At 41.8% G+C, this 21,990-nt stretch overlaps 1 protein-coding gene across 7 annotated transcripts in view; it reads right to left on the minus strand.

The window, feature by feature from the left end:
* The window catches only part of TANC2 (tetratricopeptide repeat, ankyrin repeat and coiled-coil containing 2), a 532,732-nt gene that overhangs the window by 142,337 nt on the left and 368,405 nt on the right, over positions 1-21,990 (minus strand). For all 7 annotated transcript variants that reach the window (XM_056548533.1, XM_056548535.1, XM_056548534.1 and 4 more), the window contains one exon: positions 10,649-10,831. In XM_056548533.1, coding sequence (XP_056404508.1) covers positions 10,649-10,831 — 183 coding nt within the window. The remainder of the gene's footprint in view (positions 1-10,648; positions 10,832-21,990) is intronic.

Genomic DNA, 21,990 nt, shown 5'->3' on the forward strand with positions numbered 1-21,990 from the left:
AGTCAGCACGTCACTGCTCCTGACTCTGACGCTCTGTTACACGGCAGGTCTTGCTACTCAGCAAAGGGTATGGACAAGAATATTCAATAGGCCTTGCAGGAAACGGCAGGTTATACTTGGTTTACAGGAAAAAGGAAGATAAATGCATTTGTCTTCCCTTTGGCATAAGGGATACGGATAATGTACTAATGCCTGGCACACGCTACCTTAGTATTGTACATAAAGGTAGCTCATAGATCAGTGTTTCCCAACCAGTGTACCTGCAGCTGTTGCAAAACTACAACTTCCAGCATGTCCGGACAGCCAAAGGCTGGGAGTTGTAGTTGTGCAACAGTTGGAGGCACACTGGTTGGGAAACACTGTCAAAGACCCTAAACATACCAGAGAAGCATATGCAATAAAATAGCAATATAACTAAGTTCATCCAGACTGGCAAGATTTTGTTTTTATTCAGATTTACTGTATTCATTTTTTAGTTACAAGCTGATGATTCCCTAGCCAGGATGGCAAGAACAGGGTCTCTAGATGCCATAGAGACTGTAGAGACGATGTGCAAAGCCAGCCCTGATATCTATAAAATATATATATTTATATATATATATATATATTTTTTTTTTTTTTTTGCTATGTATACACACACACACACACACACACACATCGGAGGTGAAATATTGATTATGGTGAGAGGTATTCATTTACAATGAGTAGGTTAAAATTCCTTCATCTCTTCAGTCTGCAATGATTGACAGCCAGTAATGGAGTGTTTCATGAATATTTCCCAATCTATGAAGCCGCTAGGTACATATATACATTACAAGTGCATACCCCACTTTATATAAGTGATTACTTTGCTGTTATTATATGATAATGGAGAGAGGATGGAAGGCATGTGTGTTGGGTAAAGCTCACAATAAGCATATCCATAAGGCTTCTTTAACCTGATGGAGGCCAAAGGAGTGTCCTTCAGCATCCTTTGGGGTGGTATATGTCATAAAAGACATTTAAAAAATTATGCCATAGCATTGGATTATACTATTCTATACAATAGTAGCCGTTAAACAGTTAACAACAATTAAATAAGTTATATATGCACACATTATATATATATATATATATATTTATATATATATATACACATACATATACACACACAGTCATGGCCAAAATGTTGGCACCCCTGAAAATTTTCAAGAAAATTAAGTATTTCTCACAGAAAAAGAATGCAAAATTTCAAAATTGTGGAAAAATAAGATTGGAGAAGAGAACTGTCTGAAGACTTGAGAACCAAAATTGTGGAAAAATATCAACAATCTCAAGTTACAAGTCCATCTCCAGAGATCTAGATTTGCCTTTGTCAACAGTGCGCAACATTATCAAGTTTGCAACCCATGGCACTGTAGCTAATCTCCCTGGGGTCGTGGACGGAAGAGAAAAATTGATGAAAGGTGTCAACGCAGGATAGTCCGGATGGTGGATAAGCAGCCCAAACAAGTTCCAAAGATATTCAAGCTATCCTGCAGGCTCAGGGAGCATCAGTGTAAGCACAAACTATCCGTCGACATATAAATGAAATGAAACGCTATGGCAGGAGACCCAGGAGAACCCCACTGCTGACACAGAGACATAAAAAAGCAAGACTACATTTTGCCAAAATGAACTTGAGTAAGTCAAAACGTCTTGTGGAAAGATGAGACCAAGATAGAGCTTTTTGGGTGAAGCACATCATTCTACTGTTTACCGAAAACGGAATGAGGCCTACAAAGAAAAGAACACAGTACCTACAGTGAAATATGGTGAAGGTTCAATGATGTTTTGGGGTTGTTTTGCTGCCTCTGGCACTGGGTGCCTTGAATGTGTGCAAGGCATCATGAAATCTGAGGATTACCAACGGATTTTGGGTCGCACTGTACAGCTCAGTGACAGAAAGCTGGGTTTGCGCCCGAGATCTTGGGTCTTCCAGCAGGACAATGACCCCAAACATACGTCAAAAAGTACCCAGAAATGGATGGCAACAAAGCGCTGGAGAGTTCTGAAGTGGCAGCAATGAGTCAAGATCTAAATCCTATTGAACGCCTGTGGAGAAATGCTGTAGGGAAAAGGCGTCTTCCAATAAGAGAGACCTGGAGCAATTTGCAAAGGAAGAGTGGTCCAACATTCTGGCTGAGAGGTGTAAGAAGCTTATTGATGGTTATAGGAAACAACGGATTTATTTTTTTCCCAAAGGGTGTGCAACCAAATATTAAGTTAAGGGTGCCAATAAGGGAATAAACATGTGTATAGCAAAACATGTGTCACTGCAATCCTTTTCTGTGAGAAATACTTAATTTTCTAGAAAAATTTCAGGGGTGCCAACATTTACGGCCATGACTGTATATATTATAAACATATTGCATGAATTACTTTTATGGGAAGTATATGGGTGACAGATGGCACTGTATAGAATTCATTGCAGGCCTCTGTCCAAGGTATATGCCATGACCTTTTGCCCATGTATCCCTTAACATGTTCCCATGAGAGTGCTGACGCATATAGCAAATGTACAATGCAATGGAACATGCAGATATATTTTCTATTTACTTTATACATAAAGAGACAGACCATGTTAGCTCAGCAGTGGTCTGGTGGAAGCAGGAGGATATCTCATTGACTATAGGTGTTGGTGAGGCAACCCTGTGAGACTGCTAAGTACAGTAATTTCCAGTGTTAGACACCATGTGTAACAGAAACGTACACTTCTGGGGTCATGGACTCCAATTATACATCCAGATATTCTATCACCACCATGGTTCCCTTTGGAGACTATTACTATCCTGTTTTCTGTTGCATGCAATTAAATCAGACACCCTATATAAGGAGGGATTTAGAGGGGTATTCCAGGAAAAAACTTTTTTATATATATCAACTGGCTCCAGAAAGTTAAACAGATTTGTAAATGACTTCGATTAAAAAAATCTTAGTCCTTTGAGTACTTATGAGCTTCTGAAGTTAAGGTTGTACTTTTCTGTCTAAGTCCTCTCTGATTACACGTGTCTCGGGAAACACCCAGTTTAGAAGAGGTTTGCTATGGGGATTTGCTTTTAAACTGGGCGTTTCCCGAGACATGTGACATCAGAGAGGATTTAGACAGAAAAGAACAACCTTAACTTCAGAAGCTCATAAGTACTGAAAGGACTAAGATTTTTTTAATAGAAGTAATTTACAAATCTGTTTAACTTTGTGGAGCCAGTTCATATATATAAAAAAGTGTTTTCCTGGATAACCCCTTTAATGCTTTTAGCTGGTCATATACAGTTAATCCAAAGTCAACAAAGTTTGGAGTAATTTGGATATGATCTATTACCTATAATAGGGGGCCTTCCAAGAGTCCCCACGTGGCAAATACTGCAAAAACATGAGGGTGGGCTATATTAGACTGTTAGTGATCAGTCAGTTCTTAAATTTGATTTGGGAACGTCTGACAGCCTATCACCGGCCAGAGCGATGTCCCGCCCCGGCCAGTGATAGGCTGAGCCCACTGTCATGTAAGGAGCTCTGGCCGGTGATAGGCTGACGGCTGTCCGACGTATCTTTTGCAGCCCGGGGCATAGGTATACAGCGTACAGCAGTGGTCTCCAACATGCGGACCTCCAGCTGTTGCAAAACTACAACTTCCAGCATGCCCGGACAACTGGAGGTCCGCAGGTTGGAAACCACTGGCGTACAGTGAGTTCCATCGCTGGCGGCCCCCAACAAAGAGGAGGATGGCAGTGCTTGAAGGTGACATCTGTGAGTACTACTCTGCTTGGCTGATCATTAATTGGGGGGGGGGGGGGAGCAGAACAGTGCTGGCGGGTCACATGATTTGGGGGGGGGGGGAGCCGAACACCGTGCGCGGGTCAAATGATTGGGGCGGGGGGGGGGGGGATGGAAAATACTGTTATATACTGTGGAACCGCCATAGGTAAAAAAAAAATACTGTGATACACATATTTGGTCATACTGCCCAGCCCTATCACCAGTCTCGACAAGTGTGAACAGTGCCTTATGGTTTTACTACATCTCATTATGTACAATTGAGCACAATGCTTATGGTAATCGTATATGAAGTCAGATCTTCTCAGGATCATCAGGAGTATGAAGGAGGCAGCGTAAGTTTCCATAGGACAGTTACCTCTTTATCTACATTGGCCCTGATGCGCTATGGTTTAGAAGGCTCCGTTCAGACCTGCGTTGTCTATTTCTTGTTTTTGTTCTTTCATAGGAAAAAAAAAAGAAACTGCCAGACTGCCGAATGCATCACCCCACAGACCACTGTGACTTATAATGAGATCTGTCAGATTCCATTGTGGTGTCTATCATTTTGATGGGAAGCATAATGCAATATGCTGCACTATTTTTCCCCATCAAACATCATATGACCATAGCTTCAGCTTGTCTAGGCATTAGATGCCGCTGATCTACATGCCCCTGTCATACACAGGCGTCTGTATCATATTAAGAATTTAATGGTTTCTAAAAGAAGAACACGACACTTACATAACACAGTGCCTTGCTGCAAAAGATGCAGGTTGCAGAGTCCGCATCGATCCCTAAAGCAAAATTTATGGCGAAGCGGCCCCTCTGGGAGATGTACAACGCTGGGCTCGCTGTGTGAGTCAGACCTGCAGAGCCTCATTAGACCATCAAACCAGTTAACTCAATAAGCAAGTCTTTAAGCCTCTTAAGGTGACAGCATCGAGGACTGTATAGCAACCACTTTATAAACACTAAAAAAAACAGTCAGGGTTAAAGCCTTCTCCTTCTCGTAAAGAAATCGCAGATGTGTATTAATTTTCTGTATTAGATGTCAAACAGCACCACCTAGCCAATATTCATAGGAACCTCTGGATCACCGGCAAAGAACTCCTGACTGCATACATAGGAAGAAATCTTTTTTTTGTTTTTTTTTGAAGACCCAATACCTGTCTAGTCTGCGTGTTGCCACTAGCAATATTGTACATATACAGTGATCCCTCAACTTACAATGGCCTCAACATACAATGGTCTTTTCTGGACCAATGTCACTTGAAACCAGACTCAACATACAATGCTATGGAATCTGCGAAATGTGTCAATGGCTGGAAGAACCGGACCAATCAGAATGGATATTTCACTGGTAAAACTCGTGTATTCCTAAAGTGCATGCACTGACTGGTGTCTGGTAGCGACCCCTACAGTACAGGGAGGTATTACATGTTCTGTGCTCTTTACCTGTATTACTGAAGTGCATGCACTGACTAGTGTCTGGTAGCGCCCCCTACAGTACAGGGAGGTATTACATGTTCTGTACTCTTTACCTGTATTACTGAAGTGTATGCACTGACTGGTGTCTGGTAGCGCCTCCTACAGTACAGGGAGGTATTACATGTTCTGTACTCTTTACCTGTGCCAGGGTTAGCTTCTCCTTTGGGCATCAGGTGAGGGTGGCTCCGTTTTTTTTCAGGACATTGCTTGTTCTGTACAGGACCCGAGAGAAGCTTCTGTCCTCTACATCGGCCAGTGTTTCCCAAAGAGGTTGCCTCCAGCTTTTGCAAAACTACAACTCCCAGCATGCCCGGACAGCCTTTGGCTGTCCGGGCATGCTGGGAGTTGTAGTTTTGCAAAAGCTGGAGGCAACCTCTTTGGGAAACACTGAAATAGACAGTGATTTACAGCTCCCAGCAGATCTTTCTTACTTTTATATGGAAGGATTTGCTTTATCTATATTAGTTATCTACTTATTTATCTTAGATCCTCACTTTTTCCTATTTTTGGATGAAATTTTGGTGCCAATTACCAGGTTTCCATAGAGTTATGGTCTCAACATACAATGGTTCCAACATACAATGGTCGTCCTGGAACCAATTAATATTGTAACTTGAGGGACCACTGTATAGCTTTACTTAGATGAAGTTCAAGGTGTTGTCCAGGTTTATATCCCACTTGCATACCCCACATTAGTTATTACTGGCTTAACAAAAGGGGGTCTTCTGTTCAAGATCCTCAGCTACTGGTTAGAGTGGAGAGTGGGGTTATAAAGAACATCTCTCAGTCTGGAGGACCTGTCACGTCTTGCATTGCACAGTGCCCATTCACATGGGCTGTCTCTTTAATACTCTATTCGCCCTGTGGTGGTGCTGCAGGGAAACTTAACACTTACTGCCAGGTTTACAGATGATCACTGGGGTCCCAGCTGGGGGACACTTTTCAACAAGCTGAGTGCCATCCTACTTCTCTAACAAGTAGGGTCTGTCCAAAGGTGAGAACACCTTCAGAAGGGTTTAGTAAGGTTAGTAAGATTAGAAAAAAAAAGTTCTGTTCTTTCCAAAAACAGTGTCACTTTTGGCTGTTTTACAAAAAAGTTGGCTAAGCTGCAATGTTAGATACAGATTATGGACAAGAGGGGCATCGCTCTTGTGTGTGGGGGGAATTAGATCCTTCTTAGCAATCATGAAATCCTGTCACATCCTTATGCACAAGTTATCATATAAAAACACAATGAAACTATTGTGAAGTGTAGGTACATGCAGGAGGAAGCATGCCATGTCCATGTGCTCTTCTGACGGGGTTAATCATGATGTCTCGCGGGACGTTACATAATAATGACCTGTATGAGGTGCTCATCCATTATTCATGCACTCAGAGAGAAGACACATTGTCCGTGAGCCTTAATATGATCACAACGGCCTCTCACAGTGCTCAGTTGCTCTTAATAATTTAATACAAAAATAAAAGTGCACAATGTATGTAAACAAACAAGCTGAGATGCACATAACACACACACACGTGAGGGTTTGGGTCAAGATTTTATGTTATTATTTATGCCATTACATTATGATTGATAGGGTTCACTCTCTGGGACCCCCCACACCCCTGTAAATGAAGGGGCCTACAGTGCTAATTCCTCCCTATGGCACCCTTCACTGTCTTTGCCCTCAGAGCAGGGCTTGACCACAGGCTGACGTGCAGGGAATAGAAAACAGTGAAGGGTCTCTAGAGATAAATGAGCGCTGTGATACACTTTGGCCCTCATTTACTTAGAAAATCGGGTTGTAAGTCCATGTTGCTTTCTTACCCGACTGCTTTTTTCCCCTGGTATTTATTATTATGTCGCATCTTGTTTGTCGCACGTGGGTTTTGTTGGTTTTGGTTTCCAACTCCTCTGAGTTGTCGGGAAAAAATCCACAACAATTCAACAAATTCGGGTTATAAATACGTGGGAAAGCTCAGAAATGTCGAGTTACGCCCCTTTTTCGGGTTTGGGAGAATCCACATCGGGTCCGTCGGGAAAAAATGTTGCATCGTGTCGCAGACTGGCGCACGATGTCTGCAACATGTCGCAGACAAAGATGCGCCAAAAAAAAACAACAAAACAAGTCGGGTTTAGAATAGTAAATGAGGGCCATTATTTTCAGGGTTAGAGAGGATCCCAAAGGTCAGACCCTAACATGTCATAAAATCATTGTGTACCCTTGATATACACAATCACTTATTGAGGTGGAAATACCACTTTAAAGCTTACCTTTCAGATCACACAGAAAAAAAGTAACTTGGTAACTAATCCTGACCATGTACATCTATTTTTTATATCTCTATCACCCATATTTATTATACAAATCCCTCTGTTCATTAGCTCCCAGTGTTAGAAATCTTCTCAGGGGAAGGGGGCGTGTCCCTCCCTTGTGGTGGTGGGAGGGGATTGGTGAGAGGAGGCGTGTCTCTCCTTGTGGTGGTGGGAGGTGATTGGTGTGTGGTAAGAGGAGGCGTGACCCTCCTTGTGGTGGTGGGAGGTGATTGGTGTGTGGTGAGAGGAAGCGTGTCCCTCCTTGTGGTGGTGGGAGGTGATTGGTGAGTTGTGAGAGGAGGCGTGTCCCTCCTTGTGGTGGTGGGAGGTGATTGGTGTGTGGTGAGAGGAAGCGTGTCCCTCCTTGTGGTGGTGGGAGGTGATTGGTGAGTGGTGAGAGGAGGCGTGTCCCTCCTTGTGGTGGTGGGAGGTGATTGGTGTGTGGTGAGAGGAGGCGTGTCCCTCCTTGTGGTGGAGGGAGGTGATTGGTGAAAGGAGGCGTGTCCCTCCATGTGGTGGTGGGAGGTGATTGGTGTGTGGTGAGAGGAGGCGTGTCCCTCCTTGTGGTGGTGGGAGGTGATTGGTGAGTCTGCTCATGCAGCCTTGTCCATTAGTCATCTCTTGTAAATGGACAAGCCTGATGCTGCTGTAAGACTGGTTAGTGTCCCAGTAGGTATGGGGACCCCTAGTGGTGGGATTTTCAGGGGCCATTTTGTTTATTAAATATTCAAAACAATTTTAACAACTATATAATGAAAGGTCTTTAATTTTCATCAGTAACAACATATAAAACGTTTTTGGATCTGAAAGTGCCCAATTAAGGCTGGTACTACAAAAAGACTTTCTAGTTGACTGTCGCAATCCATAGGTACACATTGACACTTACAGATTACTACTATGAATTTTACTGCGATCTGAGCAAGTAAAGCAACTTATTTTTCCCCCACAAAGTTGCCTGAATAAAAATACTTTCTTTTAAAGTCACTCAGTTTCCATATGATTGTTCTTAACCTACTGCCAACATATCCTATAACACTTCTGGGACTACAAGTACATACAAATGGCACTGTAGAATATATGAACTATATGTGGCATAAGAGGTAGAAGTGTGGGATTAATAATATAAACCAGCCCCAAGTACTAGAGAGGTAGATGTAATGTGCCAGACATACACCTGACACCTATATGATAGACCCAGGGGCTGACACATGTGTATGGTTTGCAATGTAAATAAGAAATATTTTATAAACAGCTGGCAGGGGGTGCAAAAAATTGTGGCAAAATTTTACTTTATGTGGAATGATTTAGGAACACAAGGCTGAACGCCAGCCATAAAGTGACCACAGTGGACCTCCCAAGATCTTAAAGTAGCAAATGTAGATCACAACAGAGGGGTATAGAGGGGTAACAGACACTAGAATGTACGCAGCATTAAGGTTGTCTGACAATAGCCCAAGACTCTGTTCACACTGCTGTCATGGCACTCTTTACAATGCCAGGCATTATGGCAAAGCCAAAGCAATAGAAAGACTTGCACCAACTATGCCTGATGGACCCCACTGACTTATAATGAGGTCAGACAGATTCCAGCATGGTGTCCATCATTTCTTTTCCTTTCAATCAAATCAGGTGGAACTACTGATGGAGGCTCCGGAAAATTCCATGCAATTTGTGTTTTAAGGCTACTGACACCTTAGAATTTATTTATTATTGCCTTATACTTATTATGGTACACAAAACATTTTCTCCATATGTCTTTAAAAAGATTTTGTTTAGTTTCTTTTCTGCAGCCTTTTTTCTACATATAGGAGAGATTTATCAAAACCTGTCCAGAGTAAAAGTTGCTGAGTTGTCCATAGCAACCAGGTCACATTTCATCTGGTCATAAATCGGCTTTGAAGAAAAGAAGTGCTTTCAAAAAGGTGTCCATAACTTTTAAAGGAAAACTGTCAGCCAATTCACCCACACTAAACCCAATACACTGCATTATAGTCTGGGTGAACAGGAGTCCATACACGGATCACTTACTTTTTTAGGTTTTCTTGCCGCCAAGTTGTCTTCCGCTAAAGAACTGAATTTTGGCCTTCACTTGCACTCTGAAGGCACGTCCCCCGCCAGCAGCCTTGCTTTGGGTTCCGGCCCACCCCCCTTGTTCGCATATTGATTTCCCCCCGGAGCGCAGTGTCTGCAGAGTGCATGCACTGAAGATTTTACCCAGCTCTCGCATCCTGATGACGTGAGAACTGTGCGTCAGGAGAGCGCTCTGCACAGTGTAACTGCGCATGCACCGGTCCCTCGGAAGTTGGGAGTAGCGAGACTTCAGAAAGAGGTACTTCCAGGTGTAGCGAGGGAACGGTATATGCGCAGTTATATTGTGCAGAGCGCTCTCCCGACACACAGTTCTCACGTCATCAGGATGCAAGAGCTGGGTAAAATCTTCAGTGCATGCACTCTGCAGACAGAACGCTGCGCTCCGGGGGAGAATTAATATGCGAAAGGGGGGGCAGCTAAGGCCCCTTCCTCTGGAACCCAAAGCAAGGCTGCCGGCGGGGGAGCCACCTTCAGAGTGCACATGAAGGCCAAAATTGCAGAACTTTAAGCGGATGACAACTCGGCGGCAAGAAACCCTAAAAAAATAAGTGACCCGTGTATGGGCTCCTGTTCACCCACACTATAACGCAGTGTATTGAGTTTAATGTGGGTGAATTGGCTGACAGTTTTCCTTTAAGTCCCTAGGAAATGTAGGGTGAATTTGCATTTGGCAGAATTTTTTTATTATTATTATAATTTTTTTTTTTTTATAAATGTCTGGACTATTCGATTCATTTGCATGGAGCCTGCAGAAATCCATGCATGTGCTGTAAAAATAAATATAAATTTGGATGTATGGAATTGATATTTCAGTTGTAGACATTTTTCCAACTAGTCTGCCGTATGTGAATATATCCATATGCCACACTGCTAACAGCTGTCCTATCTGAGCATACCTGATAAACCATTCCCGGCATTCATGTCTGGATGTATCATCAATAATAATGGCCAAGAATATTGTCACCTGAAGGATTTGTTACAAGGAAATGTCCTTACCAGTTAGTTTCTTGACAGGCTGCAGCCGCACACTGATGGCTTGGTGGGTAAGTAGTGGCGAGGAGGGTAGCGAGCGGGACATGCCCTCCATCATACGTATATGTTGCATGCCCTCTGTCACGGGAAGAGGGGTTATGGAGTAATCCGGCTCAAATGCACAGTCGTTTTCAGAAGAGGAGCCACCTATTGGATACAAGCAGTTAAAAATGATTAGATATTAATTATATAACATTACCAGTACACACTAAGATACATAATAAAATATACAGTTGTTGGCTGATCACTGGGGACCTCACCAATGGGACACCTACGGATCGTAAGAATGGAGTCTGAATGAAACTGGGGTCAAATGTTCTCCTGCTCCATTTAAAGTCTATGTAGCTGTCCTCAGCTGACTCCATAGACATGTATGCAATTGTGTTACCATTTTAAATATACTACAGGGGATGACCGAACAGGTCAAAATCTTCTCTAAAACAAGTCACCAGGTAATCCAATGAACATTGCAGGTCTAACCAGCATAGGGGGCTTGTGGCACAGTGTGGGGTTAAAACACCTCTATGATGTGAACATCATACTTGTCACCTTTCCTAGAATGGCTCAGGAAACACCAATAAATCTCCTACGTGCTTCGCATACTAACCTCTCCCTGTTCCTGTGCTTCCCTCTGCTGTAAAGCACCAGCACAGACGACACTTTTAAGGCATGCAGCATCAGACTGTAGTAAGCGGCAGGTGTTGGGCGTGAAGGGAAGTGTGGCACTGGGGAAAGCTGAAGGGCTGAAAGAGCTATGTAAACTCTTGGGCGCTGACAGCAGAATGCCAGCATGTCTGTGTACAACCTCTGGTCCCATGTAAGACATTCTGTGCAATACAACATTACATAACACATAACATTACATAACACAAAGTCAGAATATACAGGGAAGGAAATGGAACTTTTCTGGGGTCTTCATACAGAATAGTGCTGGCCTACGATATGTACAGTCATGGCCGTAAATGTTGGCACCCCTGAAATATTTCAAGTAAATGCTATACACATGTTTATTCCCTTTGTGTGTATTGGAACTAAACCAAAAAAGGGAGGAAAAAAAGCAAATTGGACATAATGTCACATCAAACTCCAAAAATGGTCTGGACAAAATTATTGGCACCCTTAACTTAATATTTGGTTGCACACACATTGAAATCAGTGGCTTCCTATAACCATCAATAAGCTTCTTACACCCCTCAGCCGGAATGTTGGACCACTCTTCCTTTGCAAACTGCTCCAGGTCTCTCTCATTGGAAGGCGCCTTTTACCAACAACATTTTAAGATGTCTCCACAGGTGTTCAATGGGATTTAGATCTGGACTCATTGCTGCCACTTCAGAACTCTCCAGCGCTTTGTTGCCATCCATTTCTGGGTGCTTTTTGACGTATGTTTGGGGTCATTATCATTTTGGAGGACTCAAGATCTCAAACGCAAACCCAGCTTTCTGACACTGGGCTGTACAGTGCGACCCAAAATCCGTTGGTAATCCTCAGATTTCATGATGCCTTGCACACATTAAAGGCACCCAAGTGCAAGAGGCAGCAAAACAACCCCAAATCATCATTGAACCTCCACCATATTTCACTGTAGGTACTGTAATCATTTTGTTTTCGGTAAACAGTAGAATGATGTGCTTTACAAAAAAAGCTCTATCTTGGTCTCATCTGTCCACAAGACGTTTTCCCAGAAGGATTTTGGCTTACTCAAGTTAATTTTGGCAAAATGTAGTCTTGTTTTTTTATGTCTCTGTGTCAGCAGTGGGGTCCTCCTGGGTCTCCTGCCATAATGTTTCATTTAATTTAAATGTTGACGGATAGTTCGTGCTGACACTGATGCTCCCTGAGCCTGCAGGACAGCTTGAATATCTTTGCAACTTGTTTGGGGCTGCTTATCCACCATCCGGACTATCCTGTGTTGACACCTTTTATAAATTTTTCTCTTCCGTCCATGCCCAGGGAGATAAGCTACAGTGTCGTGGGTTGTAAACTTCTTGATAATGTTGTGCACTGTGGACAAAGGCAAATCTAGATCTCTGGAGATGGACTTGTAACCTTGAGATTGTTGATATTTTTCCACAATTTTGGTTCTCAAGTCCTCAGACAGTTCTCTTCTCCTCTTTCTGTTGTCCATGCTTAGCGTGGCACACAGAGACACACAATGCAAAGACAAAGTGAACTTCTCTCCTTTTTATCTGCTTTCAGGTGTGATTTTTATATCACCCACACCTGTTACTTGTCTCAGGTGAGTTTAAAGGAGCATCACATGCTTGAAACAATCTTATTTATCCACAATTTTGAAAGGGTGCCACATTTTTGGAGTTTGGTGACATTATGTCCAATTTGCTTTTTTTCCTCCCTTTTTTTGGTTTAGTTCCAATACACACAAATGGAATAAACATGTGTATAGCAAAACATATATTACTGCAATCCTTTTCTGTGAGAAATACTTAATTTTCTTGAAAAATTTCAGAGGTGCCAACATTTACGGCCATGACTGAATATAGAGGGATCTACTCTGGCGTGTGTACAGGGCCACTTCTGCCTATAGGCAAAATAGGCAGCTGCCTAGAGTGCCCTCTTGATGGGGGCGCTGCTCTGCCCACTGCAAGAAAGTTAGTAGCCAGCATCTGAAGCACCTACTCATCCAAAGTATCCGCAAAGCCAGCACCACAGTTGTTACAGGGTGTCACTCTAGAGCAGCGTTTCCCAACAATGGTGCCTCCAGCTGTTGCAAAACTACAACTCCCAGCAGCTCATTACTACCCCGGTAGTAATGAGATTACATGAGGAGGAGGTTTGTTACAGTGTGTCACCCCAGTAGTAAAGTGGGAGTGTGTGTCAAAGGGCGGAGCCAAAGGGTGGGATCAAGGGGCTGCAAAATTAGCTTTAGCCTAGGGTGGCAAAAGTCCTTGCAGCAGCCCTTGGTGTGTATACAGAGTAGGTCCGGGGACTACAGAATTTACATTCCATAGGCTGGGGGGATATACATATATACAGATAAGGCACAAGGAAAACATTTGAGGCGCCTTCTCACATACTGTCATATACAATCCATATGTCCTCATATAACTTAGAACTAAACATCCTAAAAATTATATTCAACATACAAAAGAAAATGATTCATAGCTTCTTTTATTAGCCAGAAAAACCACCATCTGTCACAGAAACAGTAGGAAAATATGTTACACTGTGTTTTTTATGGGACCACCTGCTAAATAAGCAACAATCTTGTTTGCACTAAACACACAGAGTATATATATATATATATATATATATATATATATATATATATATATTTATTTACATCTACAACAATCTTACCCATCGTGATGCAGAGTTGTGGGATTATTTATAAATATAGAGCCTGGGTTTAGGTTTATTGATGGCAAATAGCTACACATATGGATAGACTACAGAGGACTGTACACAAATAAGAAGTCTTATCTTTCTTCTGTGGACGATAAGACAAGTCATTGCTATAGCAGCAGTCTGGGAACTCCGCCAAGTGCTTGGTTAATCTTCTCCTTCCATTATAACACCATCTTTACTACCAATTTTACTATTGTATTCAAAAGCCTTTTATTAAAATGGAAAAGTAAAATCAATGCCGCAAAATGACAGTTCTATCAGAAAGGAATTGCGCACATCCAAGTCTGATTTCGTAAAGAAAGGGATGAGCGAGCATGTTGTCTCCAGACCCGACAATTACCCACATTAGAGGCGAGCACGGTGCGGGATGAGGTCGATCGTAACCAAATGGACCTTAAAGGGGTTATCCAGGAAAAAAAATGTTTTTATATATATCAACTGGCTCCAGAAAGTAAATTAGTAAATTACTTCTATTAAAAAATCTTAATCCTTTCAGTACTTTTGAGCTTCTGAAGTTAAGGTTGTTCTTTTCTGTCTAAGTGCTCTCTGATGACACGTGTCTCGGGAACCGCCCAGTTGAGAAGCAAATTCCCATAGCAAACCTCTTCTACTCTGTGCAGTTCCCGAGACACGTGTCATCAGAGAGCACTTAGACAGAAAAGAACAACCTTAAAGGGGTACTCCGGTGAAATTTTTTTTTTTTTTTTTTTAAATCAACTGGTGCCAGAAAGTTAAACAGATTTGTAAATTACTTCTATTAAAAAATCTTAATCCTTCCAGTACTTATTAGCTGCTGAATACCACAGTGGAAATTATTTTCCCTTTGAAACACAGAGCTGTCTGTTGACATCATGAACACAGTGCTCTCTGCTGACATCTCTGTCCATTTTAGGAACTGTCCAGAACAGCATATGTTTGCTATGGGGATTTCCTATTACGCTGCACACTTCCCAAAATTGACAGACATGTCAGCAGAGAGCACTGCGCTCATGATGTCAGCAGAGAGCTCTGTGTTTCAAAAAGAAAAGAATTTCCGCTGTAGTATTCAGCAGCTAATAAGTACTGAAAGGATTAAGATTTTTTAATAGAAGTAATTTACAAATCTGTTTAACTTTCTGGAGCCAGTTGATATATATATATATATATATATATATATATATATATATATATATATATAAGTTTTTTTCCTGGATAACCCCTTTAAATGTGTTATACATAAGGAGACCTTCCCGACAGGCTTAGGCGCTATTTGTTTGTATAGATACTACCATATACTGAATCTATATATAGACCAGTGTTTCCCAACCAGGGTGCCTCCAGCTGTTGCAAAACTACAACTCCCAGCATGCCCGGACAGCCAAAGGCTGTCCGGGCATGCTGGGAGTTGTAGTTTTGCAACAGCTGGAGGCACCCTGGTTGGGAAACACTGATATAGACTGATGCTGTGCAGACACCATTGTTGCTGGCATATACAGAAGCATTTGAAAATATATCCAGATAACTTTGCTATGATGTAAAGTATTTGTCTAGGGAATTTTGCAGATCACCACCAAAAATCAATAGGATTCAATGTTTACTTTCCCCGCTTGAGGGAAGCCTGATAAAGGTCCTGACATATGGGACAACTCTGCAGCCTACTGTATTTCCACCAGGACTAATGCATGTACATAGATCACTACTATGAGGCTAATTCTCCATCCTATCGGCTGAATTATTGATGTATCGATCTGAGTTGACTATGATTAACACATACGTTCACAATGGAGGTAGGGGACAAGTTACCTCTTATACAGATTATCTGGGGAGGCGGCAGGCGGAAAATTTCAGCCTGATCCTAATGTTAGAAAGGTCTCCCATACAAACTAGATTTAACAAAATGTAGTTGGTTCCATCAACTAAAATCCGGCATCTAAGAATAGTGTAAAATAAGTGACAAGTACCTAATGTGACACTAGATGGCGGTATTGCTGAGCTTTTATGGAAGCAGCCAGCAGTATATGATATCCCAATCATATAGAGAAGCCAGGGTAACAATTATGACATCACAGCACTTAAAGGGGTACTCCGGCGAAAAGCTTTTTTTTTTTTTTTTTTTTTTTTTTTTAAATCAACTAATGCCAGAAAGTTAAACAGATTTGTAAATTACTTCTATAAAAAAAATCTTAATGCTTCCTGTACTTATTAGCTGCTGAATACTACAGTGGAAATTCTTTTCCGTTTGAAACACAGAGCTGTCTGCTGACATCATGACCACAGTGCTCTCTGCTGACATCTCTGTCCATTTTGGGAAGTGTCCAGCATAAAAGGAAATCCCCATAGCAAACATGTTGCTGTTCTGGACAGTTCCTAAAATGGACAGAGATGTCAGCGGAGAGCACTGTGCTCATGATGTCAGCAGAGAGCTCTGCGTTTCAAAAAGAAAAGAATTTCTGCTGTAGTAGTCAGTAGCTAATAAGTACAGGAAGGATTAAGATTTTTTAATAGAAGTCATTCACAAATCTGTTTAACTTTCTGGCTCCAGTTGATTTAAAAAAAAAAAAAAAAAGGTTTTCACCGGAGTACCCCTTTAAAAACATATTACGGTGGGTTCACACCACGATTTTGCTATATGGTTTCATTTTAAACATAGGAGTCAATGGGAACTGTACAGAACTGTATGTGCATACGGTTCCATCCGGTTTTCACCATACGTTTTTTTGACTTTGCTCAGTTTTTTTTTCTTGGAATTTCAATCAAACAAGAAAAACTTTATTCATAATGGAGTGAAAAGTTAAAAATGTATAAGTTTTTTTCTTAAAAAACGGATGCAACCGGATATCATTTTTCAAACTGTATACGGATAAAAATTGGTATACACATTTTGATACAGTAAGTCAGGTTTTGAGGAATCTTTTTTTTTATCAAAAACCTGATACAGGAACTGCATTGCAAAAACATGGTGTGAACGCAGCCTTAGATTGTCTGGAAATATATCAAGGTATATCATGCAACCTGAACTATTAACTAGTCATGAAGTCAGGGAGCAGAGACACACAAGTGGATGTAATGTTATACATCTCAAGGAGTAGAAGCAGCTCATTCATGCGATCATCACGCCTGTTTGATCATCAGGCCATGAATTACAGAACCAGAGTTTTTACCGATCACTTTTGTAACAGGAGAAATAATAACCTTGGATCATTGAGAGTGGCCACATAACTAGGACATCCGGGATAATACATAGAGTACATTATACATTTTTTCTAAATCTTATATTTGGTTTTTAACAAAATCTAAATAGTTTACCATAGAATTCTAAATTATTTTCTCTTGATTTGCAACCAAATACTTGTTGAGGTCTTATAGAGTATTTAGGTGCCCAGAGCTGAATTTTCTTTCATATATATATATATATATATATATATATATATATATATACATATATACAAGAAAAAAGAAAGATAGCCAGCACAACTACCTAATACACGGGTGCACACTGCTGTGGCATATACAAAGTATACAAAAAAAGAAGATTGCAGCAGCACACATTGGTCAAAAAAATTGAGGCTCTTAGCGCACTTTTTGATCAAAACGTGTCCCCCATCCACCACGGGGAGGTGGCCTCATTTAGGATGGGAACCTAGCTCAAATTCTGAGCCTAACACTCAACTATCCACAACTATGTTGTGCTGGCTATCTTTCTTTTTTCTTGTATGTACAATTCAGGGGGAAATGGCACCCTCTTTAGCTGTACACCCCTCCCCCTTTCTCACAGGTGGAGTTTTAAATGGATCCAGCATGTCACCCAGTCAGAGGCTGTATGCCCAGCAGAGGTGAGTGGATAGTTGAGTGTTAGGCTCAGAATTTGTGCTAGGTTCCCATCCTAAATGAGGCCACCTCCCCGTGGTGGATGGGGGACACGTTTTGATCAAAAAGTGCACTAAGAGCCTCAATTTTTTTGACCAATGTGTGCTGCTGCAATCCTCTTTTTTTGTATACTATATATATATATATATATATATATATATATATATATATATATATATATATGTATAGACCTCATTTGCTTGTCTCCGTTTCTATCCAAATGACCTGTATTGACAAACTAGTATTTACATATATGCTATGTACTTTGCAAATCAGTTGTACATTGCATCAGTATATCCACTGTCCATAGGGTTTGTTTCCATGTTAAGGTTTTTTTTTTATTCTTTATTTAGCTTTAGAAGCCAAAGCCAGGACCAGATCATAAAAGGCACTGGATTCAAAAACTGTTAAGAATTTTTTTTATGTGAGAACACGCCCTTAGAGTCCATTCACATGTACATATTTTCTGCTGCAGATTTGCTTCAGAAGATTTTGCTATCCATTGAAGTCAATGGGTAGAAAAATCTGCAGAAGATCTGCAGCAAAAATAAGCACGTGTGAACGTACCCTTGAGGTCCATTCACATGTGCGGATTCTTGCTGCAGATCTGCTGTTGCAGATTTTGCTGCCCATTTACCTCAACGTGTAGCAAAGTCCGCTACAGCAGATCTGCAGCAGAAAATTAGCAAGTGTGAACTGACCTTTAGGGTAGGAACACACAACAGACCACAGGTTCTGCAGCAGAAAATGTGGCAAAGGCAGAAATTAATACAACTGAAAATATCAAGGACAGTGTTCACACGTAACTAATCCGCTGTGTGCTGCCTGCAGCTGAAACTCCACTTGCGAGATTGCCTGCTGCAAGTGGAATTTCTCAAGCGGAAAACCTGCAAGCAGATTACGGTATGTTGCTTCCCTTTGATTTCACTGGGTAGCAACATAATCCACAAGCAAAATTCGGGCAACCTGCAGTGGACATGTTTTATGTAAACATTTCCTTATACTTTCCCCTTTAAGCCGAATCCACTTTGGCCTTTGGCACATTTACTGTTGCAGAAAACCTGCAGCATATCTACAACATGTATTCCTATCATTAAGGCTAGGGCAATACTGAGACTTTCTGTAGCACTATTGACCGATTTTAAGGATTATCAAATGATAAAACTTAGTATCTGATATTTGAGGGTACAACCACTGGCACAGCCAAAGATTACAAGAACAGAGAGAATGGAGTCGCAGTGTGCATGCTCATCCACCGCACCATTAGTTCCTTATGGAACTTCCGAACAGTCCCTTTTAATTTCTCAGCCAAGTGTCAAGGAGGCGGGGCCAATCTGCTCAAGTGCCACAGCTGGACACACCACCTTGCCATCACCTTCCAGCCCCTCCTTGATTAACATAAAAGAGCCTGCAAGTCAGTCAAGGAGGGGTTGGAAGATGAGGCTGAGTGAGGAAGCATGCCAGGCTGCAGCACTTAAGCTGTTTGGCCCCACCTCCTTGACCCTTGGTTGAGAAACGAAAAAGGACATTTTATATGTTTGGTAGCACCATTATCTCCAGGAAAGGTACCGTTTGCTTTGCTACACCCTAACAGCTATTAAAGGGGTACTCCCATGGAAAACAATATATATTTTTTTTTTTTTCCTCTGGTGCCAGAAAGTTAAACAGATTTGTAAATCACTTCTTTTAAAAAATCTTAATCCTTCCAGTACTTTTTAGGGGCTGTATACTAAAGAGAAATCCAAAAATAGAAATGCATTTCCTCTGATGTCATGACCACAGTGCTCTCTGCTGACCTCTGCTGTCCATTTTAGGAACTGTCCACAGCAGCATTTGTTTGCTATGGGGAATTTCTTCTGCTCTGGACAGTTCCTAAAATGGACAGCAGAGGTCATCAGAGAGCACTGTGGTCATGACATCAGAGGAAATGCATTTCTTTTTTGGATTTCTCTTTAGTATACAGCCCCTAAAAAGTACTGGAAGGATTAAGATTTTTTAATAGAAGTGATTTACAAATCTGTTTAACTTTCTGGCACAAGGTGATTTAAAAAAGAAAGGTTTACACGGGAGTACCCCTTTAAGCAGTGTCTACAGCTCTTAGTAACAAATATAGCTGACAAATTCCCTTTCAAATGGTATCCCCCAAACATTTGGGGTATCACTAGTGCCTCTAATTCTCTACAAAATTATGTGCCATTAATAAAATGTAGAATAATAAAGAAAAAACAAAAACAAAATGAGAATGCTGGTCAGATCAGGGCAAAGTGCATCCCCTTTGGAAAACGTAGCTGGTAATGAAGACTAATGTCATCAATCTGAGCTGCTGTAAGTCCGTGAGAATAGAAAATCTTCTTCAAGATGTGGAGGGTAAATGACAATTTTCTGTGGCTAAAACTTATTTTACAGTGGGGGAGAAAATGCACAAATATATCTGACAGTTCCTAGAAAATAAAGTTCCTGGTCTATATACAGTAGATGTATACAGCAGTGCATTCAGTCAGACAGATTGGAATTCCTGGAGAGCAAAGGCTGGGATTATATTTCGGTATAGCTGCATGAAATATCTGGTGGAGGGGTAACCCAATTAGTGCGAACCTCTGGATGATGGATGAGGACAAAGGAGGAAAGTCTCCAATTGCACTGGATGATCACAGGCAGAGTGTCTATTAACCCTGGAAGACATTGGGGAACCCCAGGCATGACTAGAGATTTAGAAACACTGTTCTTATAGGGAAGCTGCACAGCTTAGGCCAATATTTTCCAACCAGAATGCCTCCAGCTGTTGCAACACTACAACTCCCAGCATGCACGGACAGCCGAAGGCTGTCCGGGCATGCTGGGAGTTGTAGTGTTGCAACAGCTGGAGGCATTCTGGTTGGAAAACACTGTTTTAGGTGATGGAAAATGTGTGTGTTGGACAGAATCAGTCACCAGGCTCAGGAATCGCAAATCCAAAATATATTATTTGGGGTATTGGTATACCTATTGATACATATAAAGTCATGTTTGCTCACTCATAAATAAGGCGCTGTTCACATCAGTGTTGTAGTTTCTTTAAAAAAAATGGCACAGCTGCATCTGTTGCACAATGGAAAGATACTCCTCACAGACTTACAATGGGGTCTGTTGGGATCAGGTTCATTAAACCAAAAAAACAAACCCGATGACGCGTCTGACACAGACTGAAAGCATCCATCTAAACTAAAACATCTAACCTAAAACAAACTTTTTTAGGGGCATTCTGGGGAACTAAATTAATCAGACACTTCTTTCCTATCTACAGGATAGGGAATAAATGTATGAATGTGGGGGATCAACCGATAGGACCCACACGATCTCCTGTACAGGGTCCTGTCTACATGCCCATCCTCAACATGCTGCGGTCCCCACTTTCCTGGACGTGGGCAAGTGACGGTCCAGTCAGCCAATCATCAGAGAAGGCGGGACATTGCTGCAGCCAGTGATCGGATGAGCAGGCAGTCACTTGCGGGGGGCCCCAGCGGTCAATCCGCCACAATGAGACACTGCGATTCTCTGTCTGATAGTTTTCCAGACTAATCCTCTACCCCTGAGGAAGTCGCTTTGGGAGTGACGGAACGCGTGGGGTCTCTTGTGGCCCCGTCCTTATGCTTATACCAACACTCAACTGGTCTCTCCATTCAGTCTGGGACGCTTGCTTCCAATGATTTCACATGGCTGCATGTATACAGGGATTGTGGCAAAAACAACTGGGAATTGAGAGTGACATTGTTCATACTATTGATATATTGTTTATTATCTGGACATATTTTACTATGCTCAGCCTGATGGCCAAGGCCTAACAGTTCTGCCCAAGCTATGCTCTGCCTGATGACCAAGACCATAAAAGTTCTGCCCAAGCTATGCTCTGCCTGATGACCAAGACCATAAAAGTTCTGCCCGAGCTATGCTCAGCCTGATGGCCAAGGACTAACCGTTCTGCCGAGCTCTGCTTAGCCTGATGGCTAAGGCCATAAAAGTTCTGCCCGAGCCATGCTCAGCCTGATGGCCAAGGCCGGAACAGTTCTGCCCGAGCTCTGCTTAGCCTGATGGCCAAGGCCATAACAGTTCTGCCA

Source organism: Hyla sarda, chromosome 12 (assembly GCF_029499605.1).
Source record: "Hyla sarda isolate aHylSar1 chromosome 12, aHylSar1.hap1, whole genome shotgun sequence".
In the NCBI taxonomy this organism is placed as follows: domain Eukaryota; kingdom Metazoa; phylum Chordata; class Amphibia; order Anura; family Hylidae; genus Hyla; species Hyla sarda.